This window comes from Ambystoma mexicanum, chromosome 6p (genome assembly GCF_040938575.1).
Source record: "Ambystoma mexicanum isolate Mex_15411 chromosome 6p, UKY_AmexF1_1, whole genome shotgun sequence".
Lineage (NCBI taxonomy): Eukaryota > Metazoa > Chordata > Amphibia > Caudata > Ambystomatidae > Ambystoma > Ambystoma mexicanum.
The window spans coordinates 1,331,706,509-1,331,724,058 of record NC_090935.1 but is presented as its reverse complement, the minus strand read 5'-3'; the positions used below and the strand labels follow the sequence as shown (position 1 = coordinate 1,331,724,058).

At 47.6% G+C, this 17,550-nt stretch overlaps 1 protein-coding gene across 7 annotated transcripts in view; it reads right to left on the bottom strand.

Annotated features, from left to right (window-relative positions):
- ACO1 (aconitase 1) overlaps positions 1 to 17,550 on the bottom strand; it is a 792,824-nt gene that overhangs the window by 342,481 nt on the left and 432,793 nt on the right. For all 7 annotated transcript variants that reach the window (XM_069625992.1, XM_069625995.1, XM_069625996.1 and 4 more), the window contains exon 11: positions 11,014 to 11,173. In XM_069625992.1, the coding sequence (XP_069482093.1) occupies positions 11,014 to 11,173 (160 nt within the window). The remainder of the gene's footprint in view (positions 1 to 11,013; positions 11,174 to 17,550) is intronic.

Genomic DNA, 17,550 nt, shown 5'->3' with positions numbered 1-17,550 from the left:
TCTTGCAGAACGCACAGTCCTTCCGTCTTGTCCCCATGGAGGCAGTAGAGACATCGCGAATGCTCGTCCTCCTTGAAAACGTTATATAATCCGCATCCAGGGCAGTTCCTGAACAGCTTGGATCCGGGCGTCGAGCTCCCTTTGTCCTGGGCCATGTCCGTTGAAGTAGGCCGCAGATTTTCTGGAATCCTCCAAGAAGTGTAAACCTGATGCAAACTTCACCCTTGAGGGGCGTAGAAGAATTCCGAAACGGGTCCCCGTTATCGGAAGTAGAAACGGTGGAGCTTGAGGCTCAATTAAACGGAAAAAATGAGAACATCTCCTGAAAAAGCATGAAAACGCAGTAAAAAACTCAAGAGCTAAACACGAGGACTACCAACACTTGAGCGTCCGGTAAAAATCTGAGGATGGCTGCCAGAGGCGGGGCTTAGGGAGAGGGCAGTCATTGGCTGGGGGCAGTATGACCCAGAGATCAGTGATTGGTTACTACTAAGAAAGACAGATCAGAAACGAAACTGATACTGATTTTTTCTTTATCAGCCTGACGACGGGGAATATTCATGAGCATGTGAATCCATGCCAGACCCCATGCTGGAGAAGGGAAGCTAATCAAGTGTCCAAGAACCGCGGTGGTGCCATTGACAGTAGCTGAAACTGCGAAGTGCTGCTGATCTGAAAAGAGCCCGTAGCTGCCGCTGACCTTCAAACTGCAGTGCAGGAGTCCTCCAGATGTCCTCCCTCTTGTCCCCATGACTGAGGCCCAGGAACCGAGCATCTGCAAGACTGCAACCAGAACACAAGCCTGCTGGATCCTCTTCTTCAAACGTAAGATACTGTCTTGACTAAGATGCATTTACCTCTTTGGTCTGTAGCCTGCTTGTTCTCTTTGGAGACTTGCAGTAGCTGCTTTTTGCAGAGTTGAGCTCAGATCTGCCTTTCACAAGCCTCCCAGCATGTGGCACAACAGTAATTCTTTATACTACAAACTAACGTTGAAAAAGACTTTTGTGCCATCTAAAGAAGTCCCTCAGCACCAAAGACATTTCTCAAATTGACTTTGGCTGTCGTGTCTCCCTGCAGACTCTACTAAACCCATTGACTTTGGTTCCAACTGTCCCTCATAGGTGGTGCATATGTTTAACTTGTATTTCTGAAAAAATCTAACCTAGACTTCAATGGGAGATTGAAAAGTAGTCATGTGCTACGAGACTCCTAACCTTTTCCTTTTCCACAACCTCAGAAATGAATTAAGAGTAAAAAGTGATATATTAATGCCAAACATTGTCATAGTCCTTGAAGTCACCTCAGGGTGTAGGAAGAGTGTGTGAGGCATCCCAAAAGGGTATCTACTTTCTGAACGTAAATCTAAGTAGGTGTTATGAAGTCTATTATTGTTGTTGCATAGTGCCCTTTCTAAAGAAGGATTATTTAAAACTGACCGTTAATTATTTTACTAGAAAACCTTAAGTATTACTTATATTTGTTGAGAATCTCAGTGTTACATCTCTACAGCTCACCTTTATCCCTCTTGAAATCAGTCTGGCTGCTCAGTCACTCTACCAACTTGTGTAGTACAGACCTATACCAATAGGTGGGTTACCTATTACCAAGAGGACAAGGCTGGTGTAGACACCCACAGGATTACTGCTGTAGAGCAGTACCATGAAATGAACACATACACAGATCCAAGGAAACACCTACTCAAAGTTATATTAAAATATATTTATATGGATTCAAGATGGCCGCCCGCAGGGGTTAGACGTACCCGCGGAGCTCCCAGGCCCCGATATTGGAGGAGGCCCACCACCCAGTATCTGCGGCAGAATTTGGCCCGGAGAATAACAAACCCCCCAGGGAGCTAGTGAGGCGCCGAGTTTCGAGGGGGTCGCGGGCTCCCTGACGTGAGTGGAGCTCCAGTGGCAGCCGGCGCCGAAACAGGAGGGGCTGCGGCGGGGACTGGGGAGCACCCAGTAACGAAACAGACGACTGTGGCGAACGGCTGAGGATGGGCGGTGCTCGACTGAAAGGGAACTTGCCTTGGTCCTGGTAGGAGGGGGAGCGATGGGTGGATCGGCCCGACCCAAATCCAGGAGGGTGGAAGGTGGAGGGCGCCCCGGCCCGATCCGGACCCACCAGGGGTAGTGGCATCACGCGGCCCGGCCGGGCCCCGAAGAAGATGGAGTGGGGACCGGGCACCAGTGGGGCGAGGATCAGGAGAGCCCCCCGTGGGCGTCGGAGAAGCCCATGAGTACCAGCGGCGGGGCGGCGTGGGGCAGGGGAAAGAGTCCAGCGTTGAAGGCAGCATAGAGCAGAACAGAGCGGGGTCCGTAAACACATAGCAGACAGCCTTGCGGCGGTCCGGGCCTCATCGGGCTGGGGCCGAGGAGGAGGGGGCAACCTGACGGACGGCCCCACATCAAGTTAGCAATACAGATTTGTGAAGAGGGGCAGAGGACGGCCTTGTTTGAGGGCCTGCTGGACTGTCCTCCCGGACAGTGAAGCGGAGCCGCGGAGAGAAGGGGAACTTTGGCGGTGGGGAATCCGGTGTGAGAGCCTGTGCAAAAACCACAAGGGGAGCAGCCCCGAGAGGGGAGCGAGGGGTCACCCCCAACCCCCGGGACCAGCTGACATTCCTGACCACCACCGGAAGAATAGCCAAACAAGGGCGCTTTGCACTACTTGGAAGGGCCCCTATCGCATAGGGATAAGTGTATCTCCCCCCAATTCACGGCAGAGTAGAACAGTAAATTGGCAGGCCAAGGAGGCCAGGGGGTGTGGAAGGATTGCAGGAAAGAAGAATATCAACATCTGCTTGAAGGATATGCAGGATGCTCCAGGCGAAGGTGGGCCTGCGGTGAGACGGGCAGTGTGCCACATAGTCGGTCCCCCCTTTGGAATGGCCACGAAAATCAAGGGGAAAAGTGGGAAGCGGCAGGCAGCCCTGGGAGAAGCCCGGGGTACCCTCCCCTCCTTATGGCCGGGGCACGAGGCGAGGGATTCGGCTAAGACTACAAGGGAGGATCTGGTGAGGAGTGTCTCACCACTTGAAGAGGGGGGCACAGCTATGATGTCACGGCAAGACCTAAAGAGGAAGATGCACGCCCTACAAACCAGCATGACCAAAACATTTCAGGATCAATTTCAACTCCTTCTAGCTGATCTTAACGCGGCTATTGGGGAAATAAAACGGGAGCTGCGGCAGCAGGGCGAGAGGACAGACCTTCTGGAGAGAGGTCTACAAGAACTGGACAGGGAAGTGACGGCTAGTAGTGCAGCAATTGAGACTGGACGTAGCTACGCACAACCTGGAAACACAAATGGAGGACATGGAAAATAGGTCCCGTCGGATCAATATAAGAATTAAAATGCTACCGGAAACTGTCCAAGACAAAGACCTAAAAAGAGTTGCACAGTCGATCTTTGCAGAGATCTTGGGTATCTCACCCCCGGAGGAGATTGAGCTTGACTGAATACACAGTGGCAGAGGGAGCGTGGGGTCACAATCAAGACCCAGAGATGTTCTTGCGGCATTCACCAAGTAGGCCCAAAAGGAAGCAGTCCTCCGGGAAGCGAGGAAACAAGAGCCTATCAAGTACCAAGAGCATCGCATGGCACTGTTCCAGGATCTAGTGAATAGCACACTGTTGGAGACGGCAAATGGGTCCGGTTCTCAAGGCATTGAATGAGAGAGGGATCAAATACAGATGGACATTTCCTTTTGGCCTGTTCGAGTGGGAAGGAGCTCGGAGACGAATTACCACATTGCAGGAAGGCGCGGGCATACTGCGACTCGAATTGGACGAGGTCCCCACAAGCTCGGGGAAGCAAGCGGCAGCAGCTGGTCCGGAATTAAGGCCATGGGCCTGGTCAACAGTGGGAGAGAAGGAGGGTGAAGCTCCGTGGCAAAGTGGAAAGTAATATAAGCAGATCCGGAGAGGTGAGAGGGGCAGCACAAGATGGGTCCTAAATTTTGACTTGGCATAAAAGGGTGTAATTGGCCGGGAGGGGGATTATGGGCACCCATCTATGAATCGGAAAGGGTGAGTTTACCGGAGGAGGGAAGGAGGAAGGTCATGCCCTTCGGGGTGGGGGGGGGAATACGGGTGGAAGGGGAGACTGGGCGGTGGGGGGTGCATGCATGGTTTAAGACCCAGCCCAGAGATCAGAGTGTATTCACCGTTATGGCAAGAAAAAAGGGTGCCGGGGGTGGGGGGGCGGGTGGAAAGCATCGCCACTTGGGGAGATACATAGGGGGGAACCCCCGGGGTAACTCAGGGTTTTTAGTTTGCTGAGGATATTAATATACTCTTAAGTATAACGTGAGGGGCCTCAAAACGCCCCTTAAGAGGAAAAAGCTAGAACAATTCACGAGAAAAGAGAACCCGGACATTTTAGGCTTGCAGGAAACGCACCTTAGATCCAAGGACCAGGGACAGCTTAAACTACAGGGAATTGACCAGATTCTTCATGCATCGGGGGGGACCAGGTACGAGGGGGGTAGTGGGGGTTGCATTGGCTATTAAAACTTCAGTGGGCCTCAGGATTTCTGAGAGTATACGAGACAAGGAGGGCAGGTATATAATAGCTATTGGGACATATCAGGGCAGACCGTATACCGTAGCAGTAGTGTATGGCCCAAATGTGGGAAGAGCAATTTTTGAAGCGGGCCCTGGGAAAAATAGAGGATAAGGCTCGGGGCCACATCATTTTAATGGGGGACCTCAACATAGCATGGAAGAGAGATCGAGACCAGTCAGGACATCCAAGGGGGGGGAGGTGGGGCAGTAATGTCGGCGGATTTAAAGGATGGCTACGTGGAGCAGGGTTGAGTGATGTCTGGCAGGAGATTAAGGGGGAGGAGGAGGGATACACCTTCCTATCAGGAGTCCACGGATCTCAATCCAATATTCACTACATCTGGGTGTCTGAGTTTGGTGGGTCGGGTACAAGAGGTAACGACGGGACTTATTGGCATAGCGGACCACAAAGTGGTGTCGATGGTGATGGACTTAGGCCCCAGGGACAGGGGGGTATGGACGTGGAGATACCCGGGACATCTCCTCAGAGACCCGATAATCAGGCAGGAAATAGAGGAGAAGATTCGGAACATCTTCAATGTCAACCAAAGGGGGGGATACGAGGGAAGAGATGAGATGGGATGCCTTTAAAGCTAAGTTGAGTGGGGAGTTAATAGCAGCAATAGCTCACAGGGAGAAGCAATTGAAGATGCTGGAAGCGCAATTGGAAGAGGAAGTGGAAACAGCGAGACGGAAGGCGGGGGTGACCCTGACTAGGTCCTCTATGAGGGAATATCATAGAGCGCTAGGACAGTTGGAGGTTCTCAGAACCAAAAAGGCAGAGGGGGCTCTCTTGAGGTTACGCCAGCATTACTACGCTAAAGCAAATAAAGCGGATACTCTTCTCGTGCGATTACTAAGGAGAGCGAAGGGTAAAAATGCGATCACAGCCTTAAAGATAGGCTCGGGGGACAGAGTAACCAAGGCAAGGGAGATAAGAGGCATTGGCGTCTTTCTACGAAACTCTTTACGAATCGCAAACTCCCCGGGATAGTTTGCATCAAGAATTCCTAGATAAGGTTGAGTTGGAAAGGGTTGGGAGGGAAGCAGCGGAGATGTTGAACGGGGAGATTAGAGAGGAGGAGGTGCGGAAGGTGATTAGGGGCCTACCGTTGAATAAGGCACCAGGCCCAGATGGCTATACTGCGGCTTTTTATAAAACCTTTGCAAATGTACTGGTCCCACATCTGACCTGCCTTTTTAATACTTTTGGGGAGACAGGGAGAATAACTCCTTCCATGGAGGAGGCTAGGTTGACCCTCATTTTGAAGCCCAATAAGAATCCTGAGGAGCGAACATCATAGGCCTATCGGGTTGATTAATATCGACGCTAAAATCTTTACAAAGGTGCTGGCGAATAGACTGGAGGGTCTCCTTCCAGACCTGATTCAACCTGACCAAGCGGGGTTCGTTAGGGGTCGGCAAACAGCGGACAACATAAGGGTTGCTCACCTGGTGGAAAAGTCTCACAGAACGGACACTCCCGTGGTCCTCCTATCCTTGGATGCAGAAAAAGCTTTTGACCACGTGGAGTGGTCCTTTCTATTTAAGGTGATGCGGAAGATGGGTATCTGGAAATGTTTTGTGCATGGTGCAGGCCAATTATCAAACGCTCTAGCATGAGAATAGCGGTAAATGGGGATATGTCCAGGTCCTTTAGAGTAAGCGGGGGTACCAAACAAGGCTGTCCTCTGTCCCCCATGCTTTAAGAGATTTAATTGGAGCCTCTCTTGCAAGCGATTAGGGAGGCGGAGGGGATAAAGGGCATTCCATTCGGGGGGTTGAACAAAAAGTAGCGGCATTTGCTGAGGACCTTCTGTTAACTTTAACAACCCCAACAGATCTTTCAGTTAAGTAGGAATTTTTTGAAATTTTTCTGTTAGAAATTTTCGGGGAGGTTTCAGGTCTCAAGATTAATTTTGGCAAATCGGAACTACTGAACTTGACCCTAAAGAGGGAGAATCAGGAATCATTGAGGGAGGCTACCCAGTTTCTTTGGAGCCCGAAAGGAATCAGATACCTGGGGGGTGAGAATTGCACCAAATTTGGCAGGCTGGTATTGTGCTAACTACCCTCCCTTACGAAAGGACATCGAAGGTGACTTCCGTAGATGGAGGAACCTCCCGATCGCATGGTTAGGCAGGGTGGCGACGGTTAAAATGGTGACTCTTCCTCGCCTTCTGTACCTCTTCCAGGCAATCCCTCATGCAGTCCCACTGGACTTCAAGAAATTGGGGTCATTAAAGATTTTCTGTGGGCCGGGAAAAAAACACGGGTCAGTAAGCAAATATTGATGGCTTCCAGGCGGGAGGGGGGGTCTAGTATTGCCAAACTTCCAACGGTATTATGCAGCGACGCAACTACGGGTGGTCAGGGATTGGCTACGGGAGGGTGAGGTCACACAAAACAAGCAATGGGTGGCAATGGATAGGGCAGTGGCGCACCTTGCAGAAGTTCTGTGGCTCCAGAAACAGCTTAGGCCTGGACACATGAGTACCATCACAAGCGTGATGGTGGGGAATTGGGACAAATTGGTCGAGGAATAAGGGAATCACGACCTTTCCTTCTCCCTTTACACCCCTGTTCCGCAATGGAGAGTTTACCCCAGGGATGGAAGCAGGAGCTTTTAAGTAGTGGAAAGAGGGTGGATGTAGGTGGTTGGGCGACATGTTCCAAGGAGGGAAAATACTTTCCTTTGTGGATTGTGAGAGGGAGTATGGGGTGGGAGAGCGGCTCCGATATGCGCAATTGCGCCACTGGGTTATGGATCCCGTGAATAAGCAAGCCGCCACAAGGAGAAACCTCTCGAGCGATGGATCCAAAGGTCTTATATCCAACTTATATAGAATACTGGATGAAATCCCGAACAAAAGCCCATGGGCGTATATGCGGAGGTGGGACCAGATCTTGGGAAGGACAATTGAGCGGGAGGAGTGGTAAAGATTATGGAGGACAATCCCCAAAGTGGCGAAAGCCTCTCAGATCCAGGAAATGTGGTACAAGATTCTGTGGCATTATACACCTGCCCGTTTTAGGGAGATATATCCGAATACCTCTGGGAACTGCTGGAGAGGATGCGGGATGAAGAGCACGGCGCAGCATATCCAGTGTACATGCTCACGAATTAGGCCCTTTTGGGTGGAGGTCCAGAGGGCTCAGAAACAAGCATATGGCCCAGGAAGCAGCAGGCCCCCAGAGGAGATTTTACTGGAAGTAGGGCGGGCTTCTGGCGCCGGGGAGCCTAAATCTCGGGGGAAGGCAAGAGCAATTCTTTTTCTGGCTGCTATGACAGTAATAGCACAGAGATGGAGGAGTGGGGAGGTTCCTCTTTTTCAGGACTGGTTACGGAAACTCTGGGACATTGCGTCTCATGAATGGGCTAAGTACGTGAAACACAATAAGTTAGTCCTTTGCAGGGGACTAGGACGAAACCCTGCTCTTTCTAAAAAGACTATTTTCGAATCGGATGGCGTCCTCAGCGCCTACGACTATTGGACTTGCAGTGAGCGCTTTTGAAGGATTCATGAAAGTAATGAATCACGGACAAGGAAGAGCCGTCGCAGGGGAGGGAGAAAGGGGTCAGGGGGGGTATTGTTCTGGTTTATATTTGGCACTCTGGCGTATTTGGCCCATGGCACTAACGGTCAACGTACAGGATGCAGCTGCCTTTGGGGGTTGGGGGTGGGAGTTTGGAAATGGTTTTTTTCTCTGTGTTGTAAAACCAATAAAAATAAGTTTAAAAAATATATTTATATATACACAAAGCACACAAGCAAATCTAAAATGCAGCAACTAATAACATTCACAAAATTTAATAGAATCGGAAAAGGAACAATTATGCAGGGGAGTAACTTTTCATATATTTTTCATATACAGCACACAGAGTGACTTCAGTTAAGGTCAGTAAAAGAACTTTTATGTACCACCTTCGCATAATTCAGTTTTAAAAAGGGAAGTAAATGTTAGACAGGACACAGCTAGCGACTGGTAACGTAACTCTCCAAGAGGGATTTAACTAGAAAAGTATTCACAGTTCAAGCTGTGGAGGAACAGGTATTGCCAAAGCCAATTGAATCAAGAAGATGGACCTTTGGGAAACCAGCAAAGCCTTAATCAAATGGACAGCACCAGTTCTGAAGAATATCTTCAGAGAAAAGTTAATTAACCAGTCAGTTGCTCATATAGAAAGCATAGGAGCTCAAGAGGAGCTTCCCTGTAGGTATGCAGGTTGTAAGACCTGCACAGTGGAGTTAAGGTCAAGTCTCAAACGTGGACAACCACATTCCCAAAGCAAAGGAGCATCAGAAATGGCCTAAGGTAAATGTAACCCAAGACCCACAGTACCGGAAGAGTAAAATTGAAAATGTAGCTGGTCGCCTTCCCGATGCAGCGTTGAAGAAGTTTCCTGCTCCTTGGTCGTGGTGACGAAAGGGGGGGGGGCCTTCAGTTTACTTCTGCGGCAGTCTTCGAGAGAGGGTTCAGCTGCAAAGGATTCAGTTAATTCCAGCGACAGTTTGTGGTTTTGGAGCCTTTTTCGTAGCACCAACAAGCAGATATCTCTGGTTGGATCTTACCCGGTTTCTTCGTCCCGATCTCTGGTGACCTGACTCTTGGAGGGGAATTGACAACTTCTGGAGGTCCACGAGGGTGCATGCAAAGGTACAGTGAGATTAGTTTGGTCCAAGACAATGCACTCGAAAATGGTCCAGATACCCAGGGTATTGTGTTCTACAGCCTGGGAAAGGCGCAGGACATCAGGGGAGTGCCAAAATTGAAGGTGGTCTTGAGGCTAGTTGGTCCCACCAGCCCAAGGGAGGAGGTCATGCTTGGCGAAGCTTCCCTGTTGACTTGCAAACAAGGTCAACACAGCTGCACGGCTTCACCAGAAATTCTGCGGTTGTTGAAGGTGCTGCTGGCATCTCTGCTCGTTTTCTGCTTTGGATTTCCAGTACCAGTGGTCGACTCTGCCTGTAGTCCAAAAATCCTTGCCTTACATGCAGGAACCCATTCATTCACTCACTCCTATGGAGCCGTCAATCACTTGGGGGTTGACTGTCCTGCAGGACAGCCAGCCATCCAGTTGCAACTGTTTTCAGCCAGGCACAATTACAAAGGATGGTGAAGTTTCGGGACCCTCCCTCATTTCTTACCTTGCCAGACACACTGGAGCCTGGGCATGCTTCACCAGAGAAGCCTGCCAAAGACGAAACTCACAAAAGGACCCACCCCCACCTTGAATTATGGGAGAACCCAGGAGGAACTTACAAACAATAAGTTGTGGGAAAAAAGACGGGGGTGGGGGAGTTGGCATGAGGGGGCATTTTGAGAAAATGTTCACCCATGGGTGCTGTGCTGCAGCTGAGAAATCCGCCTGCTAATAATCTGTACAAAAAGGTAGAATATCCACTGCCACCAGCCATTTAGGTGCGTTAGTTAATATAACAAAACGTTACAGCAGCAGTGGGAAAGGAGTTGCAATGTAATCCCCCACCACTCCACATAAAGGTGGTGTGTGCTGGTCCCACAAAAGAAAAAGGTAAGTAAGATAAAAGTTACCTTACTATTCTTGGGAACTGTAGTTCACGCAAGAGAACATAAAAAGGGACCCCTCAGTGACACTGCAGATGGGGTGCTGTGTGTCACAAAAGTCAATGAAAAGATGTCTGCATTGAAATACAGGGAGGAAAGCATAACTCAATGTAAAAGAACACATAAGCAGTAAGAATCCCAGTCAGAGCAACAGAAGGAGTGAGCGTTAGAAAGTTACCCTCACTCAGGAGAATAAATCAAAGTAAGTGCTGGGTGTCTGAGGTTAAAGGGAAATGGCACAGAAACTGAAACCTCTCCCCAACATGGACTCCTTGTGAACTCCCACTCACACTGAGAATAGTCTTGACTCTTCTGCATTGCTACTTTGATAATGTTTTGGCTAACCTCTCCGAGTTCCCCTGTTCACTATAACTAGGGTGGCCTCACAATCGGTCCACCAAGCCAGATGCGCTTAGTCCATTGCAACATTCCTGCTCTGCAAGTGACATGACTGCCCTGCCCATGAGATTCCACAATACATCCTCTAGTCAGTTATCCATCTGTCTTTCACTGCCACAAAAATAAATTCCAGACTGCTTTAGCATAGGTCTTGATCCTTCTAGCTAACAAAAATACAAATTGAGCAGGGTGTGTTTCAGCCTGCAATAATTGCTGTAAAAATAACAGCTATACAGCAAGATTACCATTCATTTTCCAACCTCATCCCTAAACCGTGATTGTAGCCATTGCAAAAGCTCTACCACGGAGTAAAGAACACGAGTTTGGAGGCACAATCCCAAAACATCTCAAGTTGACGGCATTCATGCACACGATTCTCCAACCCCCTCCCGAGGTCTTCGGTTTATGATTATACAGCATCTGAAGGCATGCAGTTAGACATACATACCCGCTCCAAGCATTACAGAGGGATTACTGGTGTTGGTACAGCTGGTAATAGCAGCAATCACTACGGAGCCATGTGCAAGATCATAGTCGGACCCATTGTACTTAAACTTGACGCTGGCATTGTGATGTTCTGGGGCGATCTGGAATCCTTTAAAGCCTTGCTAAACGAGGGAAAGGGAAGTGTTACAACGGACTAGAAATGGAGGCACAGTACATGCAGCACAGAACATACATTTCTTTTCTTTTTACAACTGATCTATTTGAAATCAAGCTCGTCTCTTCACATTTATTCAAATAAAGAAAATATAAAAGCATGGCAGCAAGTAAAACGAATTACTCAGCAGGATCGTTGCAGCGCCATTCTTTGTCCTTGGGTTTCTAAAGGCATGCATACCTTTTACACCTACGTTTTCAAAGTGTGGGACTATTGTAAACGCACAAAACCTCATGAGAGAAGCACAGCATGGAACCACTAAAAGGATTTCCACGGGGGTTATTCAAACTAAGCATTTTGCCTGAAAAGGTGTACTTGCAGAAAGCAGATGAAGTAGTGCAATTAACTGATAGATAAGCCCCCGACTGCACGCCTAGGAAAGATAACAAAATCAACCATATTCGAGTCACATTTATGTTGCATGTATGCAGTGGCGTCGCCAGGAATCAAATTTAGGAGGGGCACAGAGGGGGCCAAAGACAAAAGTAGGGGCGGGGGGGCACAGACAAATGTAAGAGGAGAACATGGTCACTGCTCGTCTTAGGCAGGGGGGCTCATGGTTTCACAGAGGGACGCCACTTCATGTATGGGGTTGAGCAGTACCAGAATGTGCAGGGCCCTTTAATGAGGACGTGCTTGGTTGCAGACCCAGTTCTGTTAACACACCTCTTAAGAGACTAATGGTCTTCCCTCAGTCGTTCCAGAAAGGAACTTAGAAAGCCTGAGACCCATGCAGATGCAGAGAGAGAGAGAGAGAGAGCCAGCCTGAGGCTGAGGCTGAAACACAGAAGCCTATGCTAGAGCGCAGAAGAAGGGACGTCTCCCTTTCAGGAGGCAGGACCACGCTGATTACGTGGTGGGCAGAAGAAACCCAGAGCCCGCAGAACAATGCAGAGTCCAGAAAGATTGAGGCCGCAGAGCACCCTAAATAGAGTGAGAAGCCAGTAACCACTTCCGATCGCAGGCAGGAGGAAAAGGGAAAAAAAGTACTGCATAGGTTCATTGGGGTGCTGTGTTCAAAATGGCTACACATCCCTGGCATAGCCAACAGAATATTACAGCGGCCAGTCTATTCTAGCCATATGAGCTACTAAGGCCAGCACATCAGAACAAGAATTTCCATTGACAACAGTTTGGGCTTTTGTGTAGGCATTGGATAGGCATTTTACAGACACTTCCATAATGGGTTCACCTGAGCAAAAGATGTCAACAGCTGGCAAATGGTGTTAGTACCTGGACATACTAGGTCAGTGCCTGGCAAAAGCCCATCTCATGCCTATGCAAGAGCCAAAACTGCATGCTTTGCCAATGTTAGTTTTAACAGGAGTTCAGTGCAAGGAACAGATGCAAGGAAAGGCTTACTACTGTTAAATCAAGTGGTTGCAGGCACACTGAGTGAAAACATTTGTATCGGATCAGGAGCTGGCTTATAGCTGCAATCAAGCGTTTTCCTTTAAGAAGGCTGCTTAGAAATGACATTTACCATCTATTAAAACTCATAGCTAACTCAGATCATACAGAGGTGTGTAGGCTGGGAGGAGCAGGTATAAGGTGGGAATATCCAAAAGCACTACCTTTTTTTTATTTTTTATTTATTTATATTGCAAGTAAAGACAGGCCCACAGGCATAGTAGTACACATAAAAAACAGCCACCTCTCAATCCCGGGGATTAGGGAGAAACCAGCAGATTCAGGTGAATAAAAGGGTCTTCAGCATTTGTTTAAACGTGGGGATGGAACGACATGGCCTCAGGTCAAGTAGAAGGTTATTCTAGCTCGTTGAGGCAGCATCGCTGAAAGACCCTTGGGACACCATCTTGAGCTTAGCCTTGGGAGTCAGAAGGAGGCCAGAATTATTAGCCCTCAATGACCCGCAAGTCGACAGCCAAGTAAGCCGGTCAGATAAACCTCCTGTGCTTGTCCCAAATAGGCTCTTGTGTATCAAACAGTACGCAAAAGGAGATCCTGCAGGTCACAGGAAGCCAGTGCAGTGCGTGCTGGGCTTGCAAAACATGCTCCTTTCTACTCAATCCCTCCACTACCCTCACCCCATTGTTTTGGTCCGTTTGTAGGTGCCTCATTTCACCTTTATTGATGCCCTGCTAGAACTGGAACCACAGTCCAGCTTGGCACCAATCACTGCACTAGCAATGGTAGCGCAGTTCTCGTGTGACAGGAACGACCTTAACTGTGCCAGACATTTGAGGTAACAGGATGTAGATGCCACTAGAATGCTGACATGCACCCTCATACTCAGTTCCTGGTCAATAACTACACCCAGGGTCTTAACCTTAGGAAGAGTGGAAATACTGCAGTCCGCTATCTGAAACACCTGGTGGACTGGGGTAAGTTTCTTTACCCACGCCGCTGTGCCAATGATCATCAGCTCTGTTTTTGCGTATGAGCGCCAGATCATTCTCCCACATTCAAGATTGTATAATGGAGTACACAGAGTTGATGGCCTAAGTGTCTCTGCTGTAGTCACCAGAAAGCGGGAGACACAGAGTATCGTCAGCATAGTTTGTATACAGCACTTTGTTGGCATCAAGCAGTTCAAAGAGTGACATGATGAAGATGTTAAGAATGGGCGATAGGCAAGAGCACTGGGGAACTCCCCAAGGCACTACGAAGACATCCGCCTTGTGGGAATCAGAAAAAACTCTTGCAGTACAGTCAGAAAGGATTGTACCCATCATGCCGCAGTCGGAGAAGCAAGCAGATTGGTTGAGGCTGGTGATCAATTTAGAGCAATGAACCAGGGCAAAGACGGCTGCAAGATCAACCAGCATCAAGAGCTGTACTTCCTTTATGAATAACATCCAGCATGTTTGCCTTAAGATCAAATAAGGCAATTTCAGTACTGTGGGCTTTACGGAAACCTGATTGCCTCTGCCCCAAAATCTGGTGACTATCCAGGGAAATTTTAAACCTGCAGATATGCCACTTTATCCAACATTTTAAGTAGAAAAAGGCACGTTTGTAATTGGCCTTTCGTTAGCCAGAACATTAGGGTCTAAAGATGGCTTCTTTATTAAGGGCGATATCCAGGCTTTTATGCTTGTAGGCACCGCACATTCTTGGAAGGACGAATTTATAAATTTCTCAACCATTGGGGCTACGTGTTTAGTGCAGACTAACCACTTTTGCTGGGCACACATCGCCTTTACAGAAGGCTGGTTTGAGCCCATCCAGCAAATATAAGCCTTACACTCCGTTAGAGAACTCAAACAATGGAACTCCTCACCGTGGGGCATTTTCCTCCTTAGTATACTGTACTAGAGGCGCCTTATTCCTATTTATTTTTTGGATCCTGGTTTTGTTTTAAAATGGCCTTGAATTTTCCTGCTGTTATCGTTCATGGCATTCTGAATGGCAGAGCACCATTTTTTATATCTTTAGTGATGCCCGACTTATGTGAACCTGGGGTCTCCAGTTCTATCAGGACTTTGAAAGGTTCCTTGGAGTCCGATTCAGCACAGGTTATCCTCCGTTCATAGGCCAGTTTTTTTTTGCCTCCAAGATGGCCTTCCTGTGTTGTTTGGATGACACTGTACTTGGCTCTATCTATTTCTGAATTTCTGATTTCCCAGCACTCAAATGTTTTATGTTTAACACTTTCAGATCTTGAATTTCTACAGAAATCTACGCCTTAAGCTCTCAGCTTGGCGTGATTTTTCTGGAGTCACCAAGTTGACTGCCTGCTCAAAGATAGAATGGTACGCCTCTGCTATTGCATCGGCCGTACCCAGGTTAAGAAGGCCACTTAGGGTATCCTCTAAAAGTGGTGTTAAGGCTGAGGAGGTAAGACTGCGAGAATTCCAAACAGTAACAGTCATTCTTTCTGCCTTCTGCCTCCTATATGGTGAGTTGCAGCCGAACATTAAGTCCACCAAGGAGCGATCTGACCAAGGACAGGGGATTATGTCCATACTCTTTGGCGACATTAAGGCCCACCATCCAATCCAGAATTCTGCCCTTGCTGGGTGTTGCAGTCGTCTTATACTGCAGGAAAGCCAGGCTCGATAACACAATCTGTACTTGTTGCCAGATCTGAGGCATCATGCAATCCCAGGTTGAAATCCCCCCAAATGAGCATTTCAGAGGAGGGTTTCAGTCTGGCAGCCACAACATTAGACAGATATGTAGGGAAATCTGCCATAGGAGTGGGCAGCCAGTATACCACCACAATATCCACGATGGTGTTTGGGTTCACCAGAACCATGGCATAAAGCAGGTAACATTCATTGTGTGCATTTCAGCGGGATGGTGTACATTTTAAAGCAGTCTATATATCAGGGCCACACCACCTCCCCTTCCCACGACCCGGTCTGCTCTTGCAATGTTATACCCCTTCGGTATTGGTTTTGCCGCATCGTGTAGCCAAGTTTGAGTAACTGCGCATAAGTCAAGGTCTCTAGCCAGCATGTAATCCTCAATGTCGGTAGCATGCTTGACTAGAGACCTTGTGTTAATCAAGAGGCAGTGAAATGCAAAGTGGAATTGCAGTATGTACCTCTGTGTCCATTGGTAAGCCTCCCTGGATCCCGGCCTCACAGTTAATAGTTTGGCTTGGCACGATAACCAACATAAGCTTCCCTATGCCGAGCAGCAGAGAGGGACCCCTTTAAGACTCAACCCGGATGCAAACCGGTGCTAATTGGGCTCTCAAACAAGCTTTGGCATGGGTGGGTAAAAAGACAAACACCCACAAGCTTTCACCCCTTTTGAAGCCACAACTATCTTATAGCAACCATTTGCCTTCTGTCTAAAAACAGCTTAGGTTGATATACCCGACCAAAGTGGCTTGTGCTTGAAAAGCACCCCTTATCCTAGGAGCCATAAGGGCTGCCATGGGACCATACACTAGAAAAAAGGTTGCAGTGACATAGTGACTACAGTTGAAGTGCCTCTGTTCGCGAAGAGGCCAGAGATCCTAAAAAACAAACGGGGGGAGGAGGGGAGAAGAAGAGTGGTGGGGGGATGAGAAAGCAAAAAGTTTAGGTGTCTGCAAAAAGGGACTGCCGAACCCCCAACAATGGAATTCTGCCTTATCAGTAGTGATTAGACCAAGCTTTTCCCTTAATGAAACCAACATCCCCAAAAGTGTCTCTAGATCACAAATCCCACACAATATAAAAAGGAAACACTACCATGGAACTCTGGAACGGAAAATCAAAAACGTGCTATAAATACTATTTGGGTTTTTAAATGCTTTCCACAAAAGAGTGACTTCAGCATACAAAGTTTGAATTGTAGACACTAATCATGTGAAAGTAATACCTACAAGGGGAGCGACTTATGACGACAAGTAAAAGCACTTACACATGCCAGATTCAGAGCCCATGCTGGATTAAACAGAGGATATTAATATTCTTAAAACCTTCCACAATTCATGATTAAATCAGAGAAAACGTAATTGGAGCTCTAGTATAGTAGACAAGCAGCAGAAAGTGGTTCCTTAAAAAGGGAGATTTAAAACGTGCATTAGAAACTGACGAATCAAGTATAACTTCGCAATGATAAAATAAAGGCTCCTTTCCTTGAACATTAAAATGTAGACATTGTGCACCTACTTCACGATCTTTTGTATGGGCTTCGACTACGGCTTTAGTCTTCAGAGTATGGTTATCGCTCTCAAACTATAACAAGTGCCTTCACTCAGTACTGTAGATCCATCAATCAGAGCACCATTAACCCCGAGTTACGAAAGGATATAAGCGTGTGGAAGGATGTTTACTGGAGGGTATTTTCCAACTAGATGGCCATTCACAGGAAATAATGCCGTACATTCCAATTACCTTATCTAAAATCAGGAATTGTATTTCACTTGGGCTAAATCGAGATAAAACAGAACTTCTGGATGAAGGCGGAATCGGCAGGACGACTAGGTCAAATCACCATTCCTTTTGAAGTTCTACTCTGATTGCACCATCCACATTCTTCAAAAAGTAAAATCTTTGGCATGTTGTTGACTTATACCAGAGTATGGAACTACAAGGGAACAAAACAATTATCTGAAGATCTTTCCAGTTATTACAATTATCAGAGACTCTACAATTGCCCGCTCCATTATACGTTTCAAAACACATTACTGTAATACACTGCATGCAGTCATCCAAGTAAGCAAAATATTTTATACAACGCTCACAGAAGCTTCAAAATGCAGTCACTCATTGTAACCAATTCTCATACAAGATCACATCTCATTTTTTTGTTCTTTTTAAACTTTATCTTGTGTGTCAAATAACACATTAAACAAGGCATACAATAAGCAATGTTGCATAGCAATTTGCTATGCAATTCTGTAGGTTTGCTAATTAAATT